Source organism: Odontesthes bonariensis, chromosome 6 (genome assembly GCF_027942865.1).
Source record: "Odontesthes bonariensis isolate fOdoBon6 chromosome 6, fOdoBon6.hap1, whole genome shotgun sequence".
In the NCBI taxonomy this organism is placed as follows: domain Eukaryota; kingdom Metazoa; phylum Chordata; class Actinopteri; order Atheriniformes; family Atherinopsidae; genus Odontesthes; species Odontesthes bonariensis.
In genome coordinates, this window is record NC_134511.1 from 461,132 (window position 1) to 474,179 (window position 13,048).

The 13,048-nt window shown below is 52.7% G+C and overlaps 1 protein-coding gene across 1 annotated transcript in view; it reads left to right on the forward strand.

Annotated features, from left to right (window-relative positions):
* Positions 1-13,048, forward strand: part of dab2ipa (DAB2 interacting protein a) — a 24,049-nt gene continuing 11,001 nt past the window's right edge. Inside the window, exons 1-5 of the mRNA XM_075466957.1 lie at positions 1-211; positions 2,296-2,440; positions 4,327-4,499; positions 10,339-10,610; positions 11,593-11,801. Coding sequence (XP_075323072.1) covers positions 2,303-2,440; positions 4,327-4,499; positions 10,339-10,610; positions 11,593-11,801 — 792 coding nt within the window. The 5' untranslated portion in view covers positions 1-211; positions 2,296-2,302. The remainder of the gene's footprint in view (positions 212-2,295; positions 2,441-4,326; positions 4,500-10,338; positions 10,611-11,592; positions 11,802-13,048) is intronic.

Here is a 13,048-nt window from a genome sequence, read left to right on the forward strand (position 1 = left end):
GCAGCCCGTTTCCTGAGGGGGGGGCAGAGGGAGCTGCTGCAGCCTCACTGAGCTCAGCTGCTGACACACAGCTCCTCCATCTTTCCTCCATCTTTCCTCCATCTTTCCTCCTCCTCCATCTTCCTCTTCTTCCTGCTGCTGAAGGATTATCCCTCTGATGGGGAACACGGCTCCTAACATGGCTGCCTAACCTCCTCCTCTCAGATGCTCGGTGAGTCTTTGTCCCCCCGGCACACGCAGCCCGGTGTGAGTGTTGGTGCGTACGCCGCCGCGTCTTCTGCCTGCTCTGCAGCTCTGTGTGTGTTAGCCTGCTCTGTTAGCATGAGGCTACGCTAACACACACTGATACCCAGCTCTGTGTGTGTTAGCCTGCTCTGTTAGCATGTGGCTACACTAACACACACTGATACCCAGCTCTGTGTGTGTTAGCCTCCTCTGTTAGCATGTGGCTACACTAACACACACTGATACCCAGCTCTGTGTGTGTTAGCCTCCTCTGTTAGCATGAGGCTACACTAACACACACTGATACCCAGCTCTGTGTGTGTTAGCCTCCTCTGTTAGCATGTGGTTACGCTAACACACACTGTTACCCAGCATTTAGCTAAACAATGAGAGACACACGCACACACACATGCACACGCATGCACACACACATGCACATGCATGCACACATATGCACACGCATGCATGCATGCACACACATAATAAGGTGGCGTCCTGTTAGCTCGTTATCTTTTCATCATCCCAACGAGCTGCTTCCAGAGCAGCCAGTGAGAGAGGAAGATTTCTTCTTCTGTGGTGCTGCAGCTGCTTCAGGCCTGAACTGGACCTGGTTCTGGTTCCTGTTGGTGTCATTTCCTTTAGAACAGAACAATCTGCATCTCTGGTTCTGGTTCTGGTTCCTGTTGGTGTCAAAGCTAACTTTACAGCTAACATCAAAGCTAACATCATAGCTGACATTACAGCTAACATCACAGCTGACATTACAGCTAACATCAAAGCTAACATCATAGCTGACATTACAGCTAACATCACAGCTGACATTACAGCTAACATCAAAGCTAACATCATAGCTGACATTACAGCTAACATCAAAGCTAACAACACAGCTACCATCAAAGCTAACATTACAGCTAACATCAAAGCTAACATCAAAGCTAACATTACAGCTAAAATCAAAGCTTACACTACAGCTAACATCAAAGCTAACATTACAGTTAACATCAACGCTAACATCAAAGCTAACATCATAGCTGACATTACAGCTAACATCAGAGCTGACGTCAAAGCTAACATTACAGCTAACAACACAGCTACCATCAAAGCTAACATTACAACTAACATTACAGCTAACATCAAAGCTAACATTACAGCTAACATTACAGCTAACATCAAAGCTAACATCAAAGCTAACATTACAGCTAAAATCAAAGCTAATACTACAGCTAACATCAAAGCTAACATTACAGTTAACATCAACGCTAACATCAAAGCTAACATTACAGCTAACATTACAGCTAACATCAAAGCTAACATTACAGTTAACATCAACGCTAACATCAAAGCTAACATTACGGCTAACATCAAAACTAACATTACGGCTAACATCAAAGCTAACATTACAGTTAACATCAACGCTAACATCAAAGCTAACATTACAGCTAACTCAAAGCTAACATCAAAGGTAACAATACAGCTAACATCAAAGCTAACATTACAGCTGACATCAAAGCTAACATCAAAGCTAACATCAAAGGTAACAATACAGCTAACATCAAAGCTAACAATACAGCTAACATCAAAGCTAACATTACAGCTGACATCAAAGCTAACATCAAAGCTAACATTACAGCTGACATCAAAGGTAACAATACAGCTAACATCAAAGCTAACAATACAGCTAACATCAAAGCTAACATTACAGCTGACATCAAAGCTAACATCAAAGCTAACATTACAGCTGACATCAAAGCTAACATCAAAGCTAACATCAAATTTAACATTACAGCTAACATCAAATTTAACATCAAAGCTAACATTACAGCTAACAATAAGGTACATAGAAGGTAACCACGCGTCAGAGGTCAGAGGTGTCAGAGGTCAGAGGTGTCAGAGTTCAGAGGTGTCAGAGTTCAGGCATAGAGGGAGGTACAGGGTCTGGTTCCACTTGCTTATTGTTCACGTTAACAGAAAGTCTGACCAGGGGTGCCCAACCTTTTGTCTGCCACTGTAGCTTCATCATGTCGGTGTTTACTGCATTAAATGAGTGACAGAATGACCCGTGTGCCTCAGGTGTGTGATGCGGCGGGTGCGTTGTGGAAGCCAGGAGTCGTTGCTAAGTGCTGGCTGTGTGTCGTCCCTGGAGCTCCGAATGGACCAATCGGTGATCATCAAACCCGTCCACTCCTCCCTGCTGGGACAGGACTACTGCTTCGAGGTACTCAGCGTTGCACACTGCATCGTTCAAGTCAACTCCATTCATGTAGCAACAAAATCTCAAGATACAATCCACTGTAATACTAATACTAATACTGAATCAGAATCTGATCAAATCCAATTCATTAAACTCCAGATTAGTCCAATTCATACCGAGCCAATTTAAAAAAGTGGCCCAGCTCAGGAAACGTCTCTCTGATCCGATCCCCCGTCCTGAGCTACACGAAACAACTCCCTTTAACAGGAAGAAACCTCCAGCAACCCTGCAGGAACAGATGCATGGAGCAGTTTTCCTGCATCACTCTGAGACGGGATGTTTTATTTGTGAGTCGGAGGACAGATCCTGGTCAGAAATAACTCCGAGGTTCCTCCCTGTAGGACCAGAAGCCGAGGAAACCCCATCCAGAGTAACTGTAGAACTGGACCAGGGGTCGGAAACCCGCGGCTCTTTCATACAAATTAAAAAGTATCCAATTCAAGTGTATTTTATTTGTGTTAAATCGTTTTTTTTTATTATAGTTCTAAATTGGAAGATTATTGTGATCTTGAAATATTAAAATAAAATAATATTTGAATTTTTATTATTTTTTATTTTTTTATCGCTCAAAAAATGCGTGACGCTCGCCAAAAGTCGGTATGTGCCCACCAAAACGCCGTGCATTTATCCAGACTTACAACCCCAGGAAGGCCAAATATGGAGAAATGTAAGAAAATAAAAATATCTGAAGAAAATGGAACGTTTAATGATGCCTGAGCAGATTTATCTGCATTTACCTCTGACCAGTTAGCCTGATCAGTGGTGAGAAAGAGACCTTCAACTCTGCGTGTTTATTTTAATTATTATTTCCTTAAGAGTTCAAAATGTTCTAAATGTGTTTTTTGACATAAATAAAATGTCATTTTCTCTCCGTAAGCAACACACTATAGTTGTTTATACAAAGCGTAAAGGTAAGAAAAGTATCTTCATTTTAGGTGTTTTCTTTTCCCTGGAAACCGGGTCCAAATGGCTCTCCCTGAACCAGACTCAGGTCCAAAGATAACGACTTCAGTCTGAGTTTAGAAGCAGACAGTTCTGAGTCCTCCAGGTCTTTATGTCTGTAAGACATGCTTGTAGTCTGACCAACCTATTGGGTTCATCTGGTTTTATAGATAAGTACAGCTGAGTATCATCAGCATAGCAATGGAACTTTCTGCCATGCTGTCTGATAATGTTACCTAATGGAAGCATGTACAAAGTGAAAAGATTCGGTCCAAGCACAGAACCCTGAGGAACTCCTCCCTTCTGGTACAGATAAGTACAGAATCAGAATCAGAATCGCTTTTATTGCCAGGTATGTGGACACACACGAGGAATTTGACTGAATTTGGCTCTCTTAGTGCAAAAAATACAAAAATAGACATAGAACAAGGCTAAAGTAGAAACAAAAGTAGAATAAAAGGTAGAATAAAAAACTATGTATATGTAAGAAAAAAATAAAGATATAATAGGTAAAAAAAAATCTCACAGTTCACAGTATGGTAGGATGGATTATTCAGGTGATGTACAAATAAACAGCTGAGTATCATCAGCATAGCAGTGGAACTTTCTGCCATGCTGTCTGATAATGTTACCTAATGGAAGCATGTATAAAGTGAAAAGAATCGGTCCCAGTACAGAACCCTGAGGAACTCCTCCCTTCTGGTACAGATATACAGCTGAGTATCATCAGCATAGCAGTGGAACTTTCTGCCATGCTGTCTGATAATGTTACCTAATGGAAGCATGTATAAAGTGAAAAGAATCGGTCCAAGCACAGAACCCTGAGGAACTCCAGAGATACTCTCAACACGCGTGACCCTGTACGTTCCGCTGTCTCCATGGCGATGACCCTGTGTTCCGTTTCCCAGGTAACGACCACAACGGGCACCAAGTGCTTCTCGTGCCGCTCGGCAGCAGAACGAGACAAATGGATGGAGAACCTGCGGCGAGCCGTCCACCCCAACAAGGACAACAGCCGGCGGCTGGAGAATGTGCTGACGGTGTGGGTGATCGAGGCCAAAGACCTGCCCGCCAAGAAACGGTAGGACACCTGTCCCAGGTACTGTCACAGGTACTGTCACCTGTCCCAGGTACTGTCACAGGTACTGTCACCTGTCCCAGGTACTGTCACAGGTACTGTCACCTGTCCCAGGTACTGTCACAGGTACTGTCATAGGTACAGTCACAGGTACTGTCACAGGTACTGTCACAGGTACTGTCACCTGTCCCAGGTACTGTCACAGGTACTGTCACAGGTACTGTCACCTGTCCCAGGTACTGTCACAGGTACTGTCACCTGTCCCAGGTACTGTCACAGGTACTGTCACCTCTCCCAGGTACTGTCCCAGGTACTGTCCCAGGTACAGTCACAGGTACTGTCACAGGTACTGTCACAGGTACTGTCACAGGTACTGTCACCTGTCCCAGGTACTGTCCCAGGTACTGTCACAGGTACTGTCACCTGTCCCAGGTACTGTCCCAGGTACTGTCACAGGTACTGTCACCTATCCCAGGTACTGTCCCAGGTACTGTCACAGGTACTGTCACCTGTCCCAGGTACTGTCCCAGGTACTGTCACAGGTACTGTCACCTGTCCCAGGTACTGTCACAGGTACTGTCACCTGTCCCAGGTACTGTCACAGGTACTGTCACCTGTCCCAGGTACTGTCACAGGTACTGTCACAGGTACTGTCACAGGTACTGTCACCTGTCCCAGGTACTGTCACAGGTACTGTCACCTGTCCCAGGTACTGTCCCAGGTACTGTCCCAGGTACTGTCACAGGTACTGTCACAGGTACTGTCACCTGTCCCAGGTACTGTCACAGGTACTGTCACAGGTACTGTCACCTGTCCCAGGTAATGTCCCAGGTACTGTCACAGGTACTGTCACCTGTCCCAGGTACTGTCCCAGGTACTGTCACAGGTACTGTCACCTATCCCAGGTACTGTCCCAGGTACTGTCACAGGTACTGTCACCTGTCCCAGGTACTGTCACCTGTCCCAGGTACTGTCCCAGGTACTGTCACCTGTCCCAGGTACTGTCACCTGTCCCAGGTACTGTCACAGGTACTGTCACCTGTCCCAGGTACTGTCCCAGGTACAGTCACAGGTACTGTCACCTCTCCCAGGTACTGTCCCAGGTACTGTCACCTGTCCCAGGTGCTGTCCCAGGTACTGTCACAGGTACTGTCACAGGTACTGTCACCTGTCCCAGGTACTGTCACCTGTCCCAGGTGCTGTCCCAGGTACTGTCACAGGTACTGTCACAGGTACTGTCACCTGTCCCAGGTGCTGTCCCAGGTACTGTCACAGGTACTGTCACCTGTCCCAGGTACTGTCCCAGGTACTGTCCCAGGTACAGTCACAGGTACTGTCACCTGTCCCAGGTACTGTCCCAGGTACAGTCACAGGTACTGTCACCTCTCCCAGGTACTGTCCCAGGTACTGTCCCAGGTACAGTCACAGGTACTGTCACCTGTCCCAGGTACTGTCCCAGGTACTGTCCCAGGTACAGTCACAGGTACTGTCACCTGTCCCAGGTACAGTCACAGGTACTGTCACCTGTCCCAGGTAATGTCCCAGGTACAGTCACAGGTACTGTCACCTGTCCCAGGTAATGTCCCAGGTACAGTCACAGGTACTGTCACCTGTCCCAGGTACTGTCCCAGGTACAGTCACAGGTACTGTCACCTGTCCCAGGTACTGTCCCAGGTACTGTCCCAGGCACAGTCACAGGTACTGTCACCTCTCCCAGGTACTGTCCCAGGTACTGTCACCTCTCCCAGGTACTGTCCCAGGTACTGTCACAGGTACTGTCACCTGTCCCAGGTACTGTCCCAGGTACTGTCACAGGGACTGTCACCTGTCCCAGGTACTGTCACAGGTACTGTTACCTGTCCCAGGTACTGTCCCAGGTACTGTCCCAGGTACTGTCACAGGTACTGTCACCTGTCCCAGGTACTGTCCCAGGTACTGTCACAGGTACTGTCACCTGTCCCAGGTACTGTCACAGGTACTGTTACCTGTCCCAGGTACTGTCACAGGTACTGTCACAGGTACTGTCACCTGTCCCAGGTACTGTCACAGGTACTGTCCCAGGTACTGTCACCTGTCACAGGTACTGTCACAGGTACTGTCCCAGGTACTGTCCCAGGTACTGTCACAGGTACTGTCACCTGTCCCAGGTACTGTCCCAGGTACTGTCACAGGTACAGTCACAGGTACAGTCACAGGTACTGTCACAGGTACTGTCACCTGTCACAGGTACTGTCCCAGGTACTGTCACAGGTACTGTCACAGGTACTGTCACAGGTACTGTCACCTGTCCCAGGTACTGTCCCAGGTACTGTCACCTGTCCCAGGTACTGTCCCAGGTACTGTCACAGGTACTGTCCCAGGTACTGTCACCTGTCCCAGGTACTGTCACAGGTACTGTCCCAGGTACTGTCCCAGGTACTGTCCCAGGTACTGTCACCTGTCCCAGGTACTGTCCCAGGTACTGTCACCTGTCCCAGGTACTGTCACAGGTACTGTCACCTGTCCCAGGTACTATCACAGGTACTGTCCCAGGTACTGTCACCTGTCCCAGGTACTGTCCCAGGTACTGTCACAGGTACAGTCACAGGTACTGTCACAGGTACGGTCACCTGTCCCAGGTACTGTCCCAGGTACTGTCACAGGTACTGTCACCTGTCCCAGGTACTGTCACAGGTACTGTCACAGGTACTGTCACCTGTCCCAGGTACTGTCCCAGGTACTGTCACCTGTCCCAGGTACTGTCACAGATACTGTCACCTGTCCCAGGTACTGTCACAGGTACTGTCACCTGTCCCAGGTACTGTCACAGGTACTGTCACCTGTCCCAGGTACTGTCACAGGTACTGTCCCAGGTACTGTCACCTGTCCCAGGTACTGTCACAGGTACTGTCCCAGGTACTGTCACCTGTCCCAGGTACTGTCACAGGTACTGTCACCTGTCACAGGTACAGTCACAGGTACTGTCACCTGTCCCAGGTACTGTCCCAGGTACTGTCACAGGTACTGTCACAGTTACTGTCACAGGTACTGTCACAGGTACTGTCACCTGTCCCAGGTACTGTCACAGGTACTGTCACCTGTCCCAGGTACTGTCCCAGGTACTGTCACCTGTCCCAGGTACTGTCACAGGTACTGTCACCTGTCCCAGGTACTGTCACAGGTACTGTCCCAGGTACTGTCCCAGGTACTGTCACAGGTACTGTCACCTGTCCCAGGTACTGTCCCAGGTACTGTCACAGGTACTGTCACCTTTCCCAGGTACTGTCCCAGGTACTGTCACAGGTACTGTCCCAGGTACTGTCCCAGGTACTGTCACCTGTCCCAGGTACTGTCACCTGTCCCAGGTACTGTCACCTGTCACAGGTACTGTCACAGGTACTGTCACCTGTCCCAGGTACTGTCCCAGGTACTGTCACCTGTCCCAGGTACTGTCACAGGTACTGTCACCTGTCCCAGGTACTATCACAGGTACTGTCCCAGGTACTGTCACCTGTCCCAGGTACTGTCACAGGTACTGTCACCTTTCCCAGGTACTGTCCCAGGTACTGTCACAGGTACAGTCACAGGTACTGTCACAGGTACGGTCACCTGTCCCAGGTACTGTCCCAGGTACTGTCACAGGTACTGTCACAGGTACTGTCACAGGTACTGTCCCAGGTACTGTCCCAGGTACTGTCACAGGTACTGTCACCTGTCCCAGGTACTGTCAGCTGTCTCAGGTACTGTCAGCTGTCTCAGGTACTGTCAGCTGTCTCAGGTACTGTCACCTGTCTCAGGTACTGCCACCTGTCTCAGGTACCCGGTCCCACCTGTCTCAGGGACCCGGTCCCACCTGTGTCAGGTACCCGGTCCCACCTGTCTCAGGAATCCGGTCCCACCTGTCTCAGGTACCCGGTCCCACCTGTCTCAGGAATCCGGTCCCACCTGTCTCAGGAATCCGGTCCCACCTGTCTCAGGTACCCGGTCCCACCTGTCTCAGGGACCCGGTCCCACCTGTCTCAGGTACTGTCACCTGTCTCAGGTACTGCCACCTGTCTCAGGTACTGTCACCTGTCTCAGGTACTGCCACCTGTCTCAGGTACCCGGTCCCACCTGTCTCAGGGACCCGGTCCCACCTGTCTCAGGTACTGTCACCTGTCTCAGGTACTGCCACCTGTCTCAGGTACTGTCACCTGTCTCAGGTACTGCCACCTGTCTCAGGTACTGCCACCTGTCTCAGGTACTGTCACCTGTCTCAGGTACTGTCACCTGTCTCAGGTACTGCCACCTGTCTCAGGTACTGCCACCTGTCTCAGGTACTGTCACCTGTCTCAGGTACTGCCACCTGTCTCAGGTACTGTCACCTGTCAGAGGTACTGTCACCTGTCTCAGGTACTGTCACCTGTCTCAGGTACTGTCACCTGTCAGAGGTACCGTCACCTGTCTCAGGTACTGTCACCTGTCCCAGGTACTGTCACCTGTCTCAGGTACTGTCACCTGTCTCAGGTACTGTCAGCTGTCTCAGGTACTGTCAGCTGTCTCAGGTACTGTCACCTGTCAGAGGTACTGTCAGCTGTCTCAGGTACTGTCACCTGTCTCAGGTACTGTCACCTGTCTCAGGTACTGTCACCTGTCAGAGGTACTGTCACCTGTCAGAAGTACTGCCACCTGTCTCAGGTACTGTCAGCTGTCTCAGGTACTGTCACCTGTCAGAGGTACTGTCACCTGTCAGAGGTACTGCCACCTGTCTCAGGTACTGTCAGCTGTCTCAGGTACTGTCACCTGTCAGAGGTACTGTCACCTGTCTCAGGTACTGTCACCTGTCAGAGGTACTGTCAGCTGTCTCAGGTACTGTCAGCTGTCTCAGGTACTGTCACCTGTCTCAGGTACTGTCACCTGTCACAGGTACTGTCACCTGTCACAGGTACTGTCACCTGTCTCAGGTACTGTCATCTGTCAGAGGTACTGTCACCTGCCACCTGTCTCAGGTACTGTCAGCTGTCTCAGGTACTGTCACCCGTCAGAGGTACTGTCACCTGTCTCAGGTACTGTCAGCTGTCTCAGGTACTGTCACCTGTCTCAGGTACTGTCACCTGTCTCAGGTACTGTCAGCTGTCTCAGGTACTGTCACCTGTCTCAGGTACTGTCAGCTGTCTCAGGTACTGTCACCTGTCAGAGGTACTGTCACCTGTCTCAGGTACTGTCACCCGTCAGAGGTACTGTCACCTGTCTCAGGTACTGTCACCTGTCTCAGGTACTGTCACCTGTCTCAGGTACTGTCAGCTGTCTCAGGTACTGTCAGCTGTCTCAGGTACTGTCACCTGTCAGAGGTACTGTCACCTGTCTCAGGTACTGTCACCTGTCTCAGGTACTGTCACCTGTCAGAGGTACTGTCACCTGTCTCAGGTACTGTCACCTGTCTCAGGTACTGTCACCTGTCAGAGGTACTGTCACCTGTCAGAGGTACTGTCACCTGTCTCAGGTACTGTCACCTGTCTCAGGTACTGTCACCTGTCAGAGGTACTGTCACCTGTCTCAGGTACTGTCACCTGTCTCAGGTACTGTCACCTGTCAGAGGTACTGTCACCTGTCAGAGGTACTGTCACCTGTCTCAGGTACTGTCACCTGTCTCAGGTACTGTCACCTGTCTCAGGTACTGTCACCTGTCTCAGGTACTGTCAGCTGTCTCAGGTACTGTCACCTGTCTCAGGTACTGTCAGCTGTCTCAGGTACTGTCACCTGTCAGAGGTACTGTCACCTGTCAGAGGTACTGTCACCTGTCAGAGGTACTGTCACCTGTCTCAGGTACTGTCACCTGTCTCAGGTACCCGGTCCCACCTGTGGTTCTCCCCGTGTGCTGCAGGTACTTCTGCGAGCTGTGTCTGGACGACAGTCTCTACGCTCGGACGTCCTGTAAGATGAGGACGGACAACATCTTCTGGGGCGAGCGCTTCGACTTCAGCAGCCTGCCGCCCGTGGCCTCGGTCACGCTGCACCTGTACAAGGACACCGACCGGAAGAGGAAGAAGGACAAGAGCAGCTACGTGGGGCTGGTCAACATCCCCGTCGCCATGGTGACCGGCAGGCAGCTGGTGGAGAAGTGGTACTCAGTGAGCACGCCCAGCACCATCCGAGGTAGGTGCCCTGATCCCAGACCTGGTCCCAGACCTGGTCCCAGACCTGGTCCCAGACCTGGTCCCGGACCTGGTCCCAGACCTGGTCCTGGTCCTGGTCCTGGTCCTGGTCCTGGTGCTGGTGCTGGTCCCGGTCCTGGTCTTGGACTGTGGTCCTGGACCTGGACAGTGTTCCTGGTCCTCGTTCTTGACTGCGGTCCTGGTCCTGGACTGCGGTCCTGGTCCTTGACTGTTGGTCCTGCTCCTGGTCCTGGTCCTGGTCTTGGACTGTGGTCCTGGACCTAGACAGTGTTTCTGGTCCTGGTCCTTGACTGTGGTCCTGGTGCTGGTCCTGGCCCTGCTCCTGGTCCTGGTCCTGGGCCTGGTCCTGGTCCTGGACTGTGGTCCTGGTGCTGGTCCTGGCCCTGCTCCCGGTCCTGGACTGTGGCCCTGGCCCTGGTCCTGGTGCAGGTCCTGGTCCTGGACTGTGGCCCTGGCCCTGGCCCTGGTCCTGGTGCTGGTCCTGGCCCTGCTCCCGGTCCTGGACTGTGGCCCTGGCCCTGGCCCTGGTCCTGGTGCAGGTCCTGGTCCTGGACTGTGGCCCTGGCCCTGGCCCTGGTCCTGGTGCAGGTCCTGGTCCTGGACTGTGGCCCTGGCCCTGGTGCAGGTCCTGGTCCTGGACTGTGGCCCTGGCCCTGGCCCTGGCCCTGGTCCTGGTGCTGGTCCTGGCCCTGCTCCCGGTCCTGGACTGTGGCCCTGGCCCTGGTCCTGGTGCAGGTCCTGGTCCTGGACTGTGGCCCTGGCCCTGGTGCAGGTCCTGGTCCTGGACTGTGGCCCTGGCCCTGGTCCTGGTGCAGGTCCTGGTCCTGGACTGTGGTCCTGGTGCTGGTCCTGGTGCTGGTCCTGGCCCTGCTCCCGGTCCTGGACTGTGGCCCTGGCCCTGGTCCTGGTGCAGGTCCTGGTCCTGGTCCTGGTCCTGATGTGTCTCCTCTCCATCTCCTCAGGGAAGTCTTCGGTCCCGGCGGTGCGGGTCAAAGCCCGGTACCAGAGCATCTCCATCCTGCCCATGGAGCAGTACAAGGAGTTCGCCGAGTACATCAGCTCCAACTACCTGCTGCTGTGCTGCAGCCTGGAGGCCAACGTGAGCCTGCGGGCCAAAGAGGAGCTGAGCGCTGCGCTGGTGCACATCCTGCACAGCACGGGCAAGGCCAAGGTGGCTCCGCCCACTCACTGACTCCGCCCACTGTGACCCCTCACTGACTCCACCCACTCACTGACTCCGCCCACTGCATCCTCCCACTGACTCCGCCCACTGCACCCTCCCACTGACTCCCCCCACTCACTGACTCCGCCCACTGCACCCATTCACTGACTCCACCCACTCACTGACTCCGCCCACTGCATCCTCCCACTGACTCCGCCCACTGCACCCTCCCACTGACTCCGCACACCCAATGACTCCACCCACCCAATGAGTCCACCCACTCACTGACTCCGCCCACTCACTGACTCTGCCCACTCACTGACTCCGCCCACTCACTGACTCCACCCACTCACTGACTCCGCCCACTGCATCCTCCCACTGACTCCGCCCACTGCACCCTCCCACTGACTCCGCCCACTCACTGACTCCGCCCACTGCACCCATTCACTGACTCCACCCACTCACTGACTCCGCCCACTGCATCCTCCCACTGACTCCGCCCACTGCACCCTCCCACTGACTCCGCACACCCAATGACTCCACCCACCCAATGACTCCGCCCACTGTGACCACTCACTGACTCCGCCCACTGCACCCTCCCACTGACTCCACCCACTGCACACACTCACTGACTCCGCCCACTCACTGACTCCACCCACCCAATGACTCCACCCACTCACTGACTCCACCCACTCACTGACTCTGCCCACTCACTGACTCCGCCCACTCACTGACTCCACCCACTCACTGACTCCACCCACTCACTGACTCCGCCCACTCACTGACTCCGCCCACTCACTGATTCCGTCCACACACTGACTCCACCCACCCAATGACTCCACCCACTCACTGACTCCGCCCACTCACTGACTCCACCCACCCAATGACTCCGCCCACTCACTGACTCCGCCCACTCACTGACTCCACCCACCCAATGACTCCACCCACTCACTGACTCCGCCCACTCACTGACTCCACCCACCCAATGACTCCACCCACTCACTGACTCCGCCCACTCACTGACTCCGCCCACTCACTGACTCCACCCACCCAGTGACTCCACCCACTCACTGACTCCGCCCACTCACTGACTCCGCCCACTCACTGACTCCACCCAATGACTCCATCCACTCACTGACTCCGCCCACTCACTGACTCCACCCACCCAATGACTCCACCCACTCACTGACTCCGCCCACCCAATGACTCCATCCACTCACTGACTCCGCCCACTCACTGACTCCACCCACCCAATG